General features: G+C 36.4%; 1 protein-coding gene across 1 annotated transcript in view; it reads left to right on the top strand.

Annotated features, from left to right (window-relative positions):
- Window positions 1–19,657, top strand: part of CNTN3 (contactin 3) — a 117,292-nt gene that overhangs the window by 61,436 nt on the left and 36,199 nt on the right. Inside the window, exons 4-6 of the mRNA XM_052776360.1 lie at window positions 11,944–12,147; window positions 12,461–12,563; window positions 13,568–13,752. Of these exons, the coding sequence (XP_052632320.1) occupies window positions 11,944–12,147; window positions 12,461–12,563; window positions 13,568–13,752 (492 nt within the window). The remainder of the gene's footprint in view (window positions 1–11,943; window positions 12,148–12,460; window positions 12,564–13,567; window positions 13,753–19,657) is intronic.

The following is a 19,657-nucleotide window of genomic DNA, read 5'->3' as shown; positions in this document are numbered from 1 at the left end:
AGAATGGTGGTTTAAATCAACACTTTGAAGAGGTGAGAATTTCTTCTGCAGTCAGCAGATGGGATATGATTGACACCCCCCCCCCCAATTGTGTTATTCATGCAAAAGAAGAGAGCGGAGGGCTCCCTGAATTATCAAATGGAATTGAGAGTTGGTACCAGAATTATTTAAAATCCTTGGATTTGTTTGAGAGTTGGAGGAATAACCGTTAAAGTTTTCAGGAGACATGGAGTGAGGTGGAAAAAATCCTTCCTCTTCTTTTTTCGCTAAAATAAACCTATAGCACAGTGACATCAAGCATACGGTGCCTCTAGATCTGGCACAGTAGGATGCAGGTTGGTAGGTCTTAGATAAAGTAGCTATCCATTAAGCAGAAATAGTTTTTTTAGGAATAGCAGGGATGGTTTAGGAACAGCTGACCTGTCCTGCAGGCTCTGAGGGCTGTTCAGCCCTTTTCAGATCGGTGATCTGATTATTTTTTTTCTTTGATGTTGTATTTGTTGCACTGAGCTATCAAATAATTTCAGACAATACTAATCCTTAAAACCTCCTCAAATACCTTGTTTTCTCCTTCCCTTTAGCCCCTGAAATACTGTTCTTTTGTGTTCTGTCATGTCATGCAATTTCTAAGTTCTTGCTAGCTTAATTGCACTTATTTCTTGCATTCTCTGTAAGGAGTCTTCAAGAGGAGACTTGATTAAATTGTGATTATTCTTCCATATACAGCATTCCAGTTACAATAGAAACCAATGTTCATCCCAAAAGAAATACCAGTTCATAGTATGGGAAAAGGAAATTGCTTCCCTTCTACAATTTGGCATATTTTTTTCTTTGCTTATCTTAGCCACAGATATTTACGTAAGTAATATGAATATGCCTTTTCAATGGGGAGCAAATTATTCATGAAGTTAATGGTACTTTTGTCCTTTTGAAGTTTGCAGTTCCAGTTCCGTCAGGGTATGGACATCTACTATTTAAACCAACAATGAAACTCAATTTAACTTCGTGCACATAGGCTCGTATGCTGAGCTTGTATTTTAGCTTCGTTTCTGTGATGGCTGTTGGTGTACAGGGGGAGGAAGATGATGCTCAGTATTTCCAGTTGAGGGTGCACAGATCAGTTTTATATTTCTGTCATTAAACACGAGCTGTATCACAAACCGCTCTAATATCTTATTCAGAGTTAGTGCATTTTCCGGTTTTGGCATTCCCTTTTTTTAAGCAGTCTTGTTCGAGATTTACTGAATGGGAGATTCAATAAATGACTGGCTTTGTGTGTGAAGGCTTCCCCCCCCCCAGTATTTTACTAATTCAGCTGGGTTTTATGTTAGATAATGTAAGTTGTATTGTAATTGAGCAGTGATTTTTGGATAATTAGGATGGTCATCTGTCATCATTCTGCATGACCATACTTCTGTATGTAATTTTAATTCTGTTACAGGGAACCTGTTAAAATACCCTGTTTTTTCCACAAATGAGTAAATCATCTCACCCACATACTCAAAAGATAAAATGACATCTGCTGCTATCTTTTTCAGTTGTTAGAACCATTAAATTCTGCTGAACTCTCTACAGCTATTTTGACTGTTACTGTTATGTCTTTGATGGTTTTAAAGGACTGTTGATATAACAAACATCTCAACATACAAAACTTAATATTGGACACACTTAACATGCAGCAGCTTAAAAAACATTCGTGCAATGCTAATTTTTTTCAATTCTGCCAAGAATGGAAAAGGCTAGACATACGGAGATCTAAAAATTATTTTTCTCTACTATTGATTTTGTTCCAAAATTGGTATCTAAGGAGTGACAGAGCCCTGAGTAAAGCAAATCCGCAAGTTCCTTTAGGGTTTTACCTACTGTTACTACTGTTTGTGTATCTTGATTATCATGTTTCTTGTCTTCTGCTTTTATTTCTGTTTGCTAGATGTTGTGATTTATATTTGTTTAGTACAGTCTGTTCTACTAATCTGACATTGATTTTTGGATTTATGAGGTATATTCTGCTCTTTGGGAGAGGAGGAAGCAATGAGGCGCAGTCCTTTTATGTTGTCTGTGGTGGTTTCAGGGCTGTTTTATACACAGAGAAAAAGAGGATTTTTAATGGTAGAAGTAAAGACTTGCTTGATGGTTATTCAGACATTTCAAAGAATTCAGGCTTGCCTGGAAAAACTAGGCATTAGTTTTATGTTGGTGGATATACTCCCTGTTACCTTGTTACTATGTCGAATATGACCATAACCTATGAGAACTTAAGTAAATGGCAAGAATGTTGTGGAGCCAACAAGCTGTTGCTTGGAAATTGCAAGGAAATTCTACTTGTCTTATCACATGAAGCTAATCACGAACGTAAGTGTTCCTATTTCATGCAATATGGCAAGGATATTTCTACATATATAAAGCAGCAAGAGTATGTCCTCCCTCTTACTGTCATGCCCTGATAAATGGAGACTTAGTTGATAATTGAGACCATATTTGAAGGATAGGGATCAATTTAGCTTGTAGCATGTTATTTTAAAGTTGTGACATGCTGATATGAAATGATACTAGATCATGGAAAAATAGATCCCAATTCATTGCTCACTGTTTGGTATGACAAATCATTCAGTGAATAATGTCATGTCTGTTGCAAATTAGTATTTAGACTTGCAAATTTTTGCTCTTATCTCTTGTATTGCCATTTGGAGACCTGCAAGTTCCAGCAAGACTGCTTCATGAATAACATGGCATGGAAGGTATCTCCATATGCCAGAAATATTTTGATGCTTTGATTATTTCTTTTCCACAACTCTTGAATGTCAGCATGCTATTTTTCAGGGAACTGTAAATTGAATTAGTTTTACTTATTTGGCTTTGGAAACATTTCATACCCTTAAAGCAAAGCAAAACCAGACTGATAGAACTTGAGAATACAGTTTCTTTTCTACTGCCCATCAGTGTGTCTTCAGGAGGTGCAAAGCATCCTGGTTTTGCACCTTTACTTTTTGCTTTTGTTTCAGGTTCTGGATGACACTCAGCTGGGCATGAGCAATAAATCATTCTTGCAGTAGGCACATTATGATGTTTTTACACAAAAATGCATTCTAAGGAGAATAGTATGTGGAATATTGTAAAAGCAATTGCCTTAAAAATGGTTCCATAGTGTTCTCGAGCTGTTCTCAATCTGCCAAAGAGAAATGGTATTTTTATTTAAAAATACATTTTGCAATAGTCCTGCTGGTGTCATCATCATCATCTGCACAAATTTCAGCTGACGGTTTGAAATCGAATGGTACCTGAGAGACACTTATATTTGTCCATATGAGGGACAATAATACATGTTCACAGCTGGATTTTACAATGATTTCTATCTGTCAGAGCATTATTTTCACCACCAGTAACAAACGAATGCTACAGACTACCCTCTCTGTTCTGCACTCTATCAAATGTAGTCTTTCTAAAGCACTTTTTCTTTTGAAAACCTGTGTTCCAGGCTGAAGTAAACCAGACTAAAATTAGTATATCCTTATTTATATATTTGTGCAACATCTGCAGCTACTTTCTAGTACATGTTTTTGAGCTAGCGTGGAGGCGTACAACTGGCTGAAGAAGCTTTTAGCAAAAGATTCATGATTCCAGTTTGGGAGAGGACAAACTGGACAAGCAGGGTATCACTCCAAATTCTTACAGAACATTTTGTTAACTCCGTGTTCCCTTACGCACATCAATGACACTGAACATATGAATATATTTGCATTTTTGTGTTATTTCTTAGATATTTGGTCTTCTGTCCCTTTTGTAAGTCTTAGTTTGAGATGTATCTAGATCATGAAGGATAGTTTCATAGCCAGGTCATCAGTAGAGCATAAAGCCTGAAAACATCTATGATCTAGTAATATTAGCTCTTGTAAGTTTTGCACTACATCTTGAATACCCACTGCAAAATGACTATGGTAATATTGCAGCTTTTTATAATTTCATTTTTAAGGAAAGACTCTAGCCTTCAATTATATATATATATATATGTATAAAATTTTTTTTAAGCAGCATTCCCAAGTATACAAATCGGAAAACAAAACAGTATCTTTAAATCTCAGTATTTTAAAGCTAGATTATTCTTTTCATTAGTGGGGTGAGAGAGAGCATGTCAGAACCTATAGTCTACAGTGCAGGGTACAGCTTCGCTTACAGCCCAAGGAGGAGTTTTGCGTAAGATTGGATCAGCTCTTGCTGGCTGCAGTACATTTGGTTTCCACTAAATATTCATTAAGAGTTGCGTACGTATAAGTAGTAGCATATATAATGTGGGCTGCTGTGGGAGAGAGCAAGAGTAGAGCAGACTTTTGTGGGAATAATACTGCATAAGTTTCATCGGCAAAACGTACGTGGATGCTCTAGAAGACCTTGAAAACTAGGGGATGTGCACTTTATTGCTGATACCTGCTCTCATTAGCCCTCTTTCCTGAACCTGAATAAACTGAAAGAGGCAGCAATATGGGATAAGAGTCTTCTAATGGGAAAGTATGTCTCTTGGTGGTGGGGTATTTGTTGGAAGATGGGGGGGATGGAAATAAAGAGAGAGAGATAGATTAGGAAGAACCAAATTGCAAGAAAAAAGTTCAGTTGGAGCCTGTTCACTTAGCTAGTCCCAGGTATCTCAGGTATGCCTTGGGGAAAAAGAGGAGGAATTTGGAGAAAATAACTGGGTTTGGCCCTGTACCAAGATTATTTTTATCCCTAAATTGTTACTGTGGGGTTTTTCTCCTCTAGCTCTTTGTTATCTTCTCTATTAAAATACTTGAGTTGTTCTTTGGAAACAGGTTAATTGATTAGGAAGAGGCAGGAGGGAGATGGCTGCAGTCCCAGAACACAGTCACAGCTGATCATTACACTCTTAACAAGAGTCCTGAAAGTAATTTTTGGTTTTTTTCACAGGGGTTTACCAAGTACCTTCTCCTAAATGGGTGCAAGACTAGCAAATGAAATTTGTCACTAATTACTACTTCCACCTATAAACATTAGTACGTTCCTTTGAAAATTTACTCTTGGGTATTTCCATTAGTTTCCCTTAGTTTATCGCCCTAATATTTAACATTCAGAAGAAATCAGATGTGGTTTAGTTGAGCAATAAACTAAACTATCATCTTTTTATCCTCAGAATTATTATAGGCAGGAAGCAATTTAAAATACTTTCAACTATTGAAAAAGCACAACAGGGTTGTTAGAAATGCTCTGAGCAATTAAATGAAAAGTTTTAGGGAGGTGATTAAAAGAACAATTTGTCATTTGAAATAGATATGGCTAATGGGTATGTATTTAAATATTGCTTCCTAAAGCAGTTTCTTACTTTTCTGCATACTTCCAGAGTACGAACAATTTGATCAGACCTTGTACACTTTGAATGACATAGCTAGTCTGAAACAATTAGTTCAGAAATGTGATAAAGAGAAACTAATCCATCATCCCGCACAGCTGCAGGGGAAGTGAAATTGGGTTTTTATTCAGCACTGGAACCCAAATGTAGAAAAGCATTTTGTTAGACTTTCCCATTAGTGTCTGGATTTCCTTCAGAGCACCAAGGAACATTTAACCTGCCAGTTAAGGAGCACTTTTATATTACAAGGTCATGTTCAGTTTGAAATTTAACACTAGCTAATGGTCAAATCCCACGTGTGACAAGAGGAGGGGGGAAGAAAAGACAGACATCAGGCAGGGCCATATTGCTGAGCTGCTTTTCCAGTGGATGTGCTGTTTGGAAATGTGCTTACTGTGAGGGTTTGGGGTTGGTTTGGTTTTTTTTTTTTGGTGGTATTAATAAAGAAGTAATGCTGCCAGTCTTGAACATCTGTGTTTCCCAAGGATGAGCTTAGAAGTGTTTACATTTTAATTACAGTGGCGTGCTTTGCTTTTGACACTGCTTTGAAAGACTTAGAAAAACTCTACAAATTGTCGAGTATAAAGAGAGACCTTAGTGGACTATTTTACATCAGCAGAGCTTGTCACCTGTGGCAGCTGTGCAAAGGTAACCAGCTAGTTTGTGTGATTACTACTTGACCACTCTATGGTTGTGGTTTAGGTGGGGGGCAGTAGAGAAAAATACAATTCATGCTGCAACTACGTTTAAGGATTTGCATCTTTTTTAACATCACACGTTCATTTCGAAATCAGAAAATGACTGGACTCTTACCATATTCCATTTAAAATTGAAAATTAGGTGTTAGCCTGAAGTAGGAACCTTGCAATTTCAGCTAAAACATTTCAATATTCTCATTAAATGTGTAGATTGAAATTGCAAGATATTACGTAGGTCTCTTGCACTGCTCTTGTTGTTTTGGGTAATTCCATACACAGAAGTTGCATGCCTAATTACCTGCACAGCATGCTGAAAATTGATCTTTTATATTTTATCTACAAAATAATTCACCTTTTATGCCAAAAAGATTAATGGTATACATTAGTTTCAAATCAGGGTGTTTCCATTATATTCTGGAATAAAATGAGTTTCTCAGGATACGTTCTTCACTTTTTGTAGCTGGACTCAGATTCCCATCATGCAATTCACATTTTTATGTTCAGCCAAAAGAAGAAAGTTACCCTAAAGAGTTCAAGGGGAGTTTCAGAATTGTTTATAAACATCTCCAAACTTTTTTCCCCAAGTTGGGAAAATGTTACAACTATTTTAACTGGATACTCATTGTCTCACCTTACTCCTGATATCAACAAAAAGTAAACCACCAACCTACAGTTTATAGATAGACTGTACTCTGAAGTGTGACTGCAGCTTTTATAAACAGCTAGAGACTTTTGCATTATTAGTGGTATAACTACGTGCATGCAAATAATTCAGGATGTGCCTGGGAAATACACAGTCTGAGTTTTGTTTTGGTTTTCTTTTTCCCGGTTGAACATACTTAGGACAGTTTTTCAGTTCCTGGGCATTTAATGTGCTCAAGAATATACCGTAAAACCCTAAAATTATGTACAATTTAATTCCAATAAAATTCTGAAGAGTTTTTTCATTGTCAAAAAGATACCATTTTTGACAGTGGCACCTAAAGAGATTATAATACCCAGTTTAGGTATATGTTAGGGGATCCCATGTTGGAGTACATAAACACCTTGTCTTATGCCTACAGTGCATAAGATTTTTATTTGTAAAACAACTTTCAATGTTTGCCAAAAAATGAGAAAGATGTGATTTATTTTATGGCAGAGATAAAGTATTACCTCCGGGTTTTTTTTTGTTTGGGGGGGTTTTGTTTGTTTGTTTGTTTGTTGTTTTCTTTGCTAAAGGCCAGGCTCTGAGCATAGCCTTGCAGTTGGTCGTGCTGGCTTGCCAAAGGAAGGACAGACTACTCGAGGTGGTGAACTAAGTGGAATAAAGTAGCTAGAGTTTGCCCAAGTAAGGAAAGAAAAGTAGTTAATGAGAAGTTTGAAAGTAGTGTATGTAAAATAAAATGCATTATATCCCTGCGGGCACTCGCATCCACAAGTACAGTGACTTAAACTCATAGCAGTGTAATCCTCTAAGGATTAGGCTGCAGTGAACTAAGGACAGCTTACGTCTAGGTTAAGAGCATCCTCTGGGAGTTTAATGCACTTTTACTTCATGCAGATTAATTTCTTACTTTTAAATAACTTGTTTGCACTTTCCTAGGGGTTCCTGTGCAGACAGATATACAGAGCTGTCCTCGGCCATGGTGACAAATTGACATTTCTGTGTGTGACTGCCCCACAATACCGTACCTGATTGCCTCACGTCTGTGCTGTGAGAGCTTACTCCTTCCTGAGTGATGTTCATCCACAAAGCAAGAGACTTTTCTCCACTTTGTGTCATTTCATCACAGTTCGAGCTGAAACTGGGCCAAATGACAAACTAATTGGTTTCTTCCTTAATTATGGAATCTGTCATTATCCTCTCAAAATCAGTGTTACTTTTCCATTACTTCTACTCGTAACTCTAAGGTAGATAATTCAAAATAGCTGGTTGTTAACAAACTTCCATGTCTTTAATTGCAGTTTCTGTCATTGCTAAATTTTGTCTGATTACTTTCTTGCAAAGGCTTTTTTAAAAAGCCAAATACCATCCTGTGGGTTAGGCAGAGTGCCAGTTGAAGACCAAAAATACCAGGATATTTCAGTTTCCTGTTATATCTCTATTACAGGATATTTTAAAATCTGAATTGGAGAACTGCATGAAATAATACAGATTTGGATATCAATAATTGACATGAAACTTCTTTTCTTTAAAAAACAAAATGTAAAACCTCTAACTTTTGTTCAGTCAGCTTGATGCACTCAAAATCACATATTTTCATTTCTTTTCAGAATTATTTATGTAAACATCTGCTTCACTAATTGAAATCCAATCAGTTTTGAACATAAGTTTAAATCTATTTCAGAACAAGACTGTTCGCATCATTTACTTTCGGCTATTTTAGAAATCCCACTCGAGTGTGAATTGTGGGGAATTAATAGTGGATACATATTAAGCAGGTGTATAGGAGTGATGGTCCAGAACAAAAGGAGCAAGAGATGACCTTCAGAATTTGTGCATTTAGTGGGTGAAATAAACTTTATGAATTGTCCTTCTCCTTTCGGTCAAAAGTCTATATGCCTCCCCCCTGCCCTGCCACGTTTGCTTTGCCGGCTTCCTGAATTCATTTATAGTTTTGGATTTCTACAACTAATGGTGTCTCTTGAATTCAGTTTACAAGAAATAAAATTGCCCTGGCTCTATTCAGTGGTCTCCCACTGATGTGTTGCAGCCTCTCTTAGAGGAAATGTGTCATATAATTAAAAGGAATCTTTTCAAAAGCAGCTCAAGGCCTAACTTTGAACTCAGTTAAAAACTACTAAATGTGCAGGGTTTATGCCCTTATGTTCCTTTAGCAACATTAATTTTTTTCTTACACAGCAAGGGAAGATACTTTTTTTTTTTTTTGAGGCTCATAGATTGCAGGAAATGACTATGGTAGACTTCAAAGGCCATGCTGATTTAATTGTTGAATTTTGTACAAATTTAAGTTTAAAAATGACAGGCAGTTTTATAAGCAATTTTTAATTGAACACTTAGGTGCACAAAGTGCCTAGAACAGTATGAGCATGCTGAGTGTGTTGTGGCTTGTAGACTGCACAGTAAATAATAATCAAATAATGCAAAATAAAGAGAAGCAGCCAACCAAGATGTAGTAAACAAATAAAAATTGAGTAATAACTGTAATTTCCAATACCTTATCCATGTATAGTTGCCAAATAAGGAAAAAATGCATTGGAAAGCAAAGGCTTAGATCTCTGAGGAAGCCCAGGAGAGACATATTACTTCCATTTGTAACAGAAAATCAACTGAAAACTTGTAATTGACAGAAAGGGAGTGAGTTTATGTCCCTTGAGGTGCCCTAGGATCAGCAACAGGCAAATGGTGTAAACATAATAAATCACAGAACAAGTTGTTTAATATGAATTTTTTTGGAAAATAAGAATACAATTTTGTAAAGTACAATAAATATAAAATGAGATATTGGCTGTGGGGCACTGGTAAAGAAACACCCTGCTCCTTTTTTTAAGAGAGTCGATGAAAATATATGTTGAATAGGAAATTAGGTTTCCAGGAGTACTTATTCATAGGCTGTTGAAGGATCCAATTAAACTGGAATACACTTTGCGTGGCTTTCATAATCATAATGACTGATTTCAATGAGTTTACTCTTGACTTAACCCAATATAATAGGAACGAAATCAAGTGGCTTATTTTCCTGCTGTGTACCCAGATATGTCCATCCCCTTTGAATGTTTTGAATAATGTCTTTTTTCCTATTATTTTATTCTAAAAAAAAAAAAATTTGAGCTAAGGAAAACAAGTAGCTCAATAAATACCAGAACCAATAAAGCCTGGCTTCCCACGCTTTTGTGTCTTGTGGATGTCTGAGTTTGATGTAGAGCTGAAAATGTAAATTTTTTTTTTTTATTTTTTCCTTACAGTTCCTGAATTGATACCTAATTTGGTCTACAGCCTCTCCCTCAGCCTTGTGAACACTCTCTTCATCCAGCTGCTCTGTAGAAATGGAATTATGCTTTATTTTCTGGTCTTTCCCATTTAGCAAGACCATAAAATCTTTGCTCTCAAAGAGGTAGTAGTCCCCTTCAACCTCTTTGGGTATACTCTTTGGTTTTTTCCTTTTTTAAAAGTATTTTTTATTTTATTTTTTCTATTTGAAGTGGCTGGTAGATATTGAATAGTGCCAGATCACAGGCAGAATGGTGCACCGCTGCAACCACTCTGCTGCACAGTGCTTACTCAACAAGCCCTCTCAATTCAACAGCAAACCATTGTCCCCTACATCTTGGTATTTGTGTTGTAAGATGGGAGAATACCTGTACAGAATATTTTGTTGTTGTTGACTGTATAAATATTCTTTGGCTTGTGTATGAGACTCTTGTGGCACATCTCAAAAGTCTTACTGAAGTCAATCTAGATCATAGGGTCTTACTTCTCACGGCACTAACGACCCTATCTTTTCTTGGCAAATCCTCGTTGGCCTTCCTTATAATAAACTAGTAACACTTCTTGTGTTACGTAGGAAGGAACTTTCAGTGAAAGCCACTGTTTCACCTGAGGAGACACTGTGCAGGTCCAGAAGGGTAGATGACTGTTTTGAACAATAAGTATTTCCAAATATGACAAAAGTATAACTCTTGAGAAAAGTACTGAGACTGTTAATTGTTCATACACACTGCTCCTGCAAAATTATGTTAATGGAAGGAGTTTATAAATGCAATTATGATAAGCCATTTAATTTGATGCCCATTTTGCATTAGCCAGTCCCTAAATATTTTAATAATTTTGTTTGTGTGGATGAAAAAACATTTCAATAATCTTACCTTATGTTTAATTGTCCTGTTGGCTTAGCGCTTGCCTGGCTGCATATTCATACTCAGCTGTAAGGGTTATGAAAACGCCTGCTCTCCACTTCATGACTGCATCCAAATTTATGCACTTTCAAATTAAACCTGTGCAAAAAAGGATGATCTCCATTTTGTGAATGCTACAAGATATTTTACATGAAGGAAGGTCAATCAACCTATAATCGCCTCTAATTAGCACTTGCAGAAGCTGTAATCTTTTTATAAACTTTCAGCTGAGCGGCACTTGGGTGAAAAATTATTTCTTGCCTGGAAAACCATTAAAAATTAATTTCCTTTGATTCTCTGGGATATAAATGAGACAAGCACATGTCCTCGCACAGGAAGGGGCTTTTGCCAATTAAAATTGGACACGCAGAGCTCAGAGTGGTGTTCAGAAAAAAACAAATTCTAATGCAGTTTTTGCCAAATCTTATAGTTTATCTTTTGAAGTGTGGTTTTCCTTTCAAATGACCATAATGAATGGTTGTGAGAGCTACTTTGCCATATCATGCAGAGATTTTTTTAGTGGCGTTTTTACAGATTTTTGTATGAAAAAAGTAGTTTTGCTGCGTGGTGAGCCCTACTGCGAATTTATGCTTCTTTTGACATTCCTTTCACTTGCATGCTCCTGTGCTGTTTCTATCTGCTAAGTATCTAGCTGAGTTAAGTATCTACTGAATGAATAATGTTTCTGTTTTAGTAATGCTTGGTCTCATTTTTGCTGTCTGCTCCTATTTCCATGCATACTAAGTCTTGGGGGGAAAAAAAAAAGTAGATAAAAAAAATTATTGGTGTGTAAAACACTTTGAATTCCTTTCACATTTTTCTTCTGCTGGAGGAGATACGGCCTTAGTAAAAAAATGGTTTTGTTAGTTTCTGGTACTTATTAAAATTGAGTTTTTCTCAGTCATTGTCTCTCGTCCTGTCTGTTACATAATACAGTATTGTATATAATACAACATTACAAAATACAGTAATAAAATAAACTGATTTTCAAAGAAAAAAATGTGAAAAACACTACCAAACATCTTTACTTCTTTTTTTATTACCAACTAGAATTATCATTTGCTTGGATCTTCAATGAATATCCGTCATTTGTACAAGAGGACAGTCGGCGATTTGTGTCTCAAGAGACCGGTCACCTCTACATAGCCAAAGTCGAGCCATCAGATGTAGGAAATTACACCTGTGTTGTAACCAGCACTGTGACCAACAGCCAAGTTCTTGGGTTGCCAACTCCTCTAGTACTACGGACAGACGGTATGACTTCCCTTCTACACCGTGAATAAATAACATGTCTAGTCATCAGTGAATGTTTTTGTCTTATACAATGTAACCTTTCATGCATTCTCAGAATATTGATTGCTTTATAAGAAGATAAACTATTTTGTGTTACATGTTCCTCTTCCTCTCCTAAGTCTGACAGTGATTTCACTGGTAGGTCCCTATGCTTCTCTTTATAAATGGAGCATGTGAGAAATAAACTTGATTTTGATATTAATGCGATGTAATGCTAAAGAGAGAAAAAAGGCTTTAAAAATTAAAAATTACCTTTTTCAATCATCTCATACAGGTGTGATGGGAGAATATGAACCCAAAATAGAAGTTCAGTTTCCTGAGACACTTCCTGCAGCTAAAGGCTCAACTGTGAAGCTAGAATGCTTTGCACTAGGAAAGTAAGTTTTTGACTTCACCAACAGTGAAAGTTGATGCACATTAGGGTTCATCTGCACAAGAGATGTGGAGTTCTGGCAGTTGTTTTGGTGGTGTTTTTTAAAGACCCCTTTTTGATCATCACAATTACTGCCTTGGAATAAGAGGGCAAAGAGTCTTGGAGTAATTTTTTTTATTTTGTTCAGAATTAAAACATGTATGTTGGCAATACAGGAATTTACATTTCATTTCAAATTATCTTGAATAAGATCAGTGCAGTTTTGCAAATATCCTTTGACATAGTTCTGCTTTCTCTGAGTAGAAGAAAATGTTGTTGACGTCTGTGAGAATTTTGTGTGAATCTTACTGTTAAATGTACTTGATGCTTTCATAATATTGTTCTTCCTTTATAGCTGAAATAAAGATTAAAATGCATTTCTCTTCTGAATATTTCACACACAATTGATATCTTTTCTCTTTCACAAATGATCTGAGAATGCATTTATGTTTCTGTAAATGTATTTACTTACCACTTTGCGGTTTATTTGCAGACAGCTTTGTCAGGTGTTCATAATTTTAAGTGCCAGATTGATAACTTAATCACATGCTATTGCTTTGGTTCCCCAGCTAGGTGAGTGAAAGTTTTAAAATTGGAGAACAAATGGCTGTGGTAGGATGGGGTTTTCAAAAGACTTGCCTTGATTCTCCTTCCGTGGAAATCATTGGTAAATCTCACCTGTCTTCAGGGGAAGCCAGTGCTGATTTATAAAACATTTTACAATCGTTGGACTTGCACACAGACATTCATGAAAAACTTGGTACCACAAGTTACAGTGTATGAGACAGAACAGTACATGCAAATCAGTTGTCATAGTGCCTGACCATCCGTCATCTACAGTATGGATACCACTTTTAACGCAAGCTTTTAGTCACCTCTGAGTTTTATTGTATATTATTTAAAGTTTCTAGTTTTGACAATCAAATACTTTAACCAAAGCTGTTTAATATCCCATTATTTTCTTTTTAGCCCTGTGCCTCAGATTAAATGGAGAAGAACTGACGGTCTGCCGTTTCCAAGTAAAATAAAGCTGCGGAAATCCAACGGCATGATTGAAATACCTAATTTCCAGCAGGAGGATGCAGGACTATATGAATGTATTACTGAAAACTCCAGAGGAAAAAACATCGCAAGAGGACGTCTCACTTACTATGGTAGGAAACTTTCTTCCTTCTTTTCTCCTACCCTTCTTTCTATGTGAAATATAAACTACTCTTGGGTACTTTGGGGTTTATAGCTTCTGCAATACCATCAAGCATTTGTGCTTAAAAATCCGTGGCTATTCGCAGAGGATGAGAACTTGTGCACCAGGTTTTTGTATAACACTTGTAATAAATGTCCAGGCTCAAAAGGGTTGCTAAGAGTAGTGTAGAAAGTGCTTGTGCTTATTTTTCAGTGACAGAAACGCTTTTTTTTAAACAATTCTTATTTGGTCCATTGGTGAAACCTTAGATTTTCAGTCAATTGGATTTATTTGGGGGTTCATTTAGGCCTCACATTTACAGGAAATACAAATTTTATCTTGCTTTAGGAAGAGACTACTGATGGATATTGTCAATCCTTTGCTTTCAAAATGGCCAATTTTATTTTAAAATGAGAGAATATAATCCAGCATAGGAAATGAAATAATATGAAATTTAATAGCTGGAAACAGACAGAGTCTTTTGTGCATTTAAGGCTATAGAGTGAAATGAGTATCAGCAAAGCACACTGGTGGTGTTTTAAAGCTAGTGTGATTTGCAACAACGTGGTAATTGACAATTTTTGTTAAAACCAGATCTCAGCAAATACAATTTTCTTTAGGTAAATGGCAATTTAAAGAGTGTTTCAGACTGTGCTTTGGAATGCTTTTCCTCATGTAGGAATATTTGAGCAAAGATTTTTTTTTTTTTTTTTAAGTTGTATGAAAAAGCATGGAGCATAGCTACTGTGCAACTTCAAGCAAATGTTCTTTCTGTTTACTGCTTCTGTATGGGAAGCTGCTGATTACTGGAACACATAGAGTGCTGCAATGTAGATTTTAGTCAATGAAGACTTTAATTTTAAGGCATAACAGGTTTTATAAGGAGGAAGGAAAAGAGACTTTTCCCCCTCTCAACTTCCAAATTAATAGTTACACTGAATCATTACACCATCATTGGAAATGTTCAAGATCAGGTTGGATGGGGGACTTTGAGCAACCTGAATTTTCCATATACTAGTTGTAATTAGGACTTTTTGAGAAATCCTATGAATAACATAGGGCAAAAGATCTAAGATGCTTCATCTGCCAGTGTCATCTGTCATTCCAAACTTGGCACTATGCATCGGATTTTATGAAGTGACTTTTTTTTGCTACTTGAAAGTTTCAAACAAGTTGTGGTTTGTGTATCAGTTTGGCTTAGTAGTCCTAGTCCAGTTTTAAATCAGGGCAGTTATAAGACATGTCAATGTAAACTACATCCAAAATAGAGTAGATTTGTTCATTAGTTCTTGTAATGTAATTACAACAGTGGGCAATCTTGAGATATTTGACCTGCTTCCCAGGTTTTGTTTTGCTCATTAAAGGACACAGAGCTGAAACAAAGGATGTTGCTAATCAATAAAAGCAAGTGAGTTGCAGTTTTGCGACAAGTAAATTAGTGTGAACATTTTCATTACAAATCCAGAAAGGGATTTGAACCTTCAAATAGAGTTCATACTCCAGTATAAATGTCTGCCCATATTAGATTCATCCCTAATATGGATGTTCAGACTAAAAAGAATAATGAGACCTGTAGCGGCATTAATGGCACTCCAGCTGTTTCATTTCATTTGTTCTGCCTAATGAAACCCATTCTGCAGAATTAAGTAGATTACTTAAATCTTTCTTATTTTGTTACTTGCTTTACTGTTGCAAATAGAATGCCAACAAGTCTCTGTTCAGGATAGGATCATTTTAACACTTTTCGATAATTTGAAGGGTTTTCATTCTGTTTGTGGATCAATAACATTCTATAACCGAAGATAATATCTTTCTGTTCTGATATCTTTCTGGCATCTGATATCAAAGCTCAGAAATCTGTCTGGTAAAGAAATCTAACATTCTTCTAATATTCTTCCAATAAAAGATAGATATTTAAGGAAGTTGTTCTAAAAGCAGGTGAGGATTTGGGGGAAATTAATGCAATACACTGAAGACTTAGAATAAAAAACATCTATCTGCCAGAAAGTACCAACTCTGGCAAAGATGACTCAGATCTGTGTGGTAATGTTAGTGGATGTTGGCTGCTGTTAAAATATTTTATTGGTAGAAGTGTAAGATGTGTCTGCTAATCATATATAGAAAAATACATGCATTACAAATGGACAGGTTTCTTTTTATTTTAAAAGTTAAAACATTTATTTTTCTCTTCTCAAAAGAATGAAGCATGTTTCTGGCTTACCCAAGAAAGAGTATAACAAGAATTGACTGGAAAATAGAAGGTTTTCCTTTCTTTGCAGATTTTAAAAGTTCTTTGTAAATGAAACATAAAGCTAGACCTAAACAAAAGCTTGAAACATTTCATTGCTCTGCTATGAAATGAAACACTCTTATTCTCCTGGTTTGTTTTATGAGCTGAAACTGTAAAATTTGAATTCTGAAAATTGGGTTTTTCAGTGTGTAAATGGTTTGATTACAAAAAAAGATCAGTTATGTTTTCTGTGTATCCTGCCTCTTCTTCCAATAATGAATTAGTCTTGAAACCACAAAGCACTTGAACATAGGCTCAACTGTAATTGTATCCATAGTCATTTTCTCAAGAATGCTTATAAATTTGGTATAGAAATTCTGTGCACATCTGTAACTCTCTTTATTAAAAATAGAATCACTCTGTTTAATTTCATTGTGGGTTTTCAATATGAGTCTCAACCCATAGTTGAAGTCAATAATTAAAATAGATACTCTAAAACAGATATTTTGGGTTCTTTCATAACATTACTAACAGACTATTAATCTTCCTTTTTTCTCAAGAAGGATTTTATGAAGAACAGCCCAACACCAAATGTTCAGTTTTTTGTCCTTTGTACAGTTCCAACATTTGTTTAATGCCAGTTTTCTCCTCAGGGGAGTTCAGAATGTGCTAAAAATAGGATGAGATTATCTAAGTTTGATTTAATATAAAACCTGGATATATAAATAATTTGCTTCCACTTTATTAGCATATTTGTTTGTCATCACTATTAGCCCTTTCCATAAAGCGGTAACAGAAGAAGAAAGAATCCACAGAGACGTTTCACGGCATGGAAAAATTAGAAGAGATGAAACAATTACATTTTTTTTATTTTAAGATGCAATTAAACATGTAACATGGTAGAGATATGTAAAGCAATTAATTTAAAGTATAATTGAAGAAAATGCATTCTTAATTAGCATATGCTGATTTAATGGAACTCATGCTTGATAGTACTGAGGTAAAATGTTTAACAGGGAGAAAAAACTCTGCTGCTGTTCTCCTTTTGCTCTGCAGTGGTGGTCTGTAGTAGCAAAGGCGAACCCCCAGTAATACATAGACTCTACGTAATTTGTTAGTATATCAAAAAATACTTGTCTATTTTGTTAATTACTTAGGTAATAACGTACCACCAAAATGATACTGAAGCTACAGTATTCATGTATGTGAAAGAGCCTCACTGTTTAAAGCTTTTTGTCTGATAGCCTGATTCTATCTTGTTCACGGAGTTGTCTTCAAAACATTAGCTACGAACCTATAAATGACTAAATACCGTCAAAGAGTTGCGGAGTTTGATCAGCCTGGAGTTTAATTGTTGATGCTGTCTAATAATTTAATTGCCTTGCTACAGAGACAAATTGTTCATCTTTTTTATATACTAAAACTTTCCCCAATGATGTAGCAATTACCTGTTGCTTGAGAGCATTTTTATTTTTGCATGGAAGTCAAATAATGGACATATTCAGGGATGCCTTAGATGCTTCTCTAGGCCCAGTTGTTTTATCAGAAAAAGAGTTATTCATGCGTAAAGTCACTTGGAGTTTTGAGATAAAATAAGGTTCATTGCTGCTGTAGGCATCAGTATGAGTGTCATAGCCTGACTTTCAGATACTACCTAGAAGAATGAAGTTTACATTATCTGGTTGGTTTTTTTTCCCAGTATGCTTCATAGCTGCTTTCTCTTGAACTATGGAAAGTTCCTTTTGACTCTGATTTATTGTCCAACTGCTGAGCTATCCAAAGGTATTTTCAAAGGAGATTTCCAGCCCAGCTTTCAGACTGTAAATTTCAAAGTAAAGATATGTGTATAAGCAGACCGCATCTTACGTGCAAGCCCCAATTAGAGACTGTTGTGGAAGAGCTTTCCATAGTCTTCTGCCTCCAAGCAGAGGTACAGCAGACCTTTACTTTCTGGGAGAGCACAGTGTCTAGACAAAAGTCATGGGCCTGAAGTTCTGCCTTTCCTTCATGCTATTCATAGAATAGAATCATAGAATCATTTCGGTTGGAAAAGACCTTCAAGATCATCGAGTCCAACCATTAACCATGCCCCCTAAACCATGTTCTGAAGTACCCTGTCCACTCGCTTTTTGAATATCTCCAGGGATGGTGAATCAACCACTTCCCTGGGCAGCCCATTCCAATGTTTGACAACCCTCTCAGTAAAAAAATGTTTCCTGATATCTAACCTAAATCTCCCTTGCCGCAACTTGAGGCCATTTCCTCTTGTCCTATCTCCAGCCACCTGACAGAAGAGACCAACACCCACCTCACTACAACCCCCTTTCAGGTAGTTGTAGAGAGCGATAAGGTCTCCCCTCAGCCTCCTTTTCTCCAGACTAAACAACCCCAGTTATCCTCAGCCGCTCCTCATAAGACTTGTGCTCCAGGCCCCTCACCAACTTGGTTGCCCTTCTCTGGACACGCGCCAGCACCTCCATGTCTTTCCTGTAGTGAGGGGCCCAGAACTGAACGCGGTACTCGAGGTGCGGCCTCACCAGTGCTGAGTATAGGGGAAGAATATTCCTATGGCTTACAGAATTAGAAGGAGATTTTTATTAGGGTCTCCTGTTCTGAAGGAAATAATATATAGAAATACGTATTGACATACATTGTGCATGGTATCCCACAAATTATTTGGAAATGAGATCTCAGCACAGCTTCTGAAAAGTGTTAACTTCTTCAGCCATTGCTTCCAAGAGCTTCATTGCAGTCACTCATTCCAGTTGGTCTTCATTCACATCAAAACTCAGAACAGTCATCACAAAAGGTATCTTAAAAATCTAAAATAAAAAAAATGGTTATCACTTTCCTTATGGCCTACAGGGATGCCCTAGAGTGTAATGAAGCAACAGTTGTTTTCTTCAGGAAGACCTGCCTGGACTAATTAGCTGGAAGAAAAGGGTGATCGTAGCCACCAAAAAGACCAAGTCTTCTCACTGAGATAAATTTTATGAAATTACACACTTGCATCACTTCTTGCCTGTGGGACCATGAGTATTGCAAGGAATATTTTAAGCAAAAACAACTGAAGCAAAACAGAGTCTGGTGCTTTTCCAAGTGACTGACCATGAGGCTGATGGCTAACCTTCTTTAGAAAATCAGTTACCTACAAGTATTTTGTCCTAAGGGAATTTTATATGATTCTTTCATGAAGATTGCACAGCAAGTTCCTAAGAATTCTTAATATTACCACACAATATGGATTCCTGTCACAGTCTCAAACCCTGCACTACAGACTCCATTCAAATTAACTTCCAACCTCTCAACTTACAGGACATGGGTTTTTTTTCATCTCAATGAAAGTATGTTGCTTATTTGCCTGTTCCTTGTTTAAGAAGGAAGGAGTGGTGTCTCCTCAGGAAGATCCAAGTTACACACGGAGCCAATGCAGTAGCTCCATGAGAGAATGAGGCTTTGTTACCAAGTCATTAGTCTTCCTTCAAGAGCACAGATGTGGCGGTGGAACCAGGTGTTCTAAACAGGTATCATTTGTCTAGCATTGACTAAACTTCAAGAGGAATAAAGCCATATATACAGAATCATTTAGGTACAGTCAGGCAGAGCTCAATAAAAAAGGTAGTGTTGGGCTTGGAAAGTCATGCTT

This window comes from Harpia harpyja, chromosome Z (assembly GCF_026419915.1).
Source record: "Harpia harpyja isolate bHarHar1 chromosome Z, bHarHar1 primary haplotype, whole genome shotgun sequence".
Taxonomy (NCBI): Eukaryota; Metazoa; Chordata; class Aves; order Accipitriformes; family Accipitridae; genus Harpia; species Harpia harpyja.
Note: the sequence above shows the minus strand (reverse complement) of the source record. Positions and strands in the feature narration are given on the sequence as shown.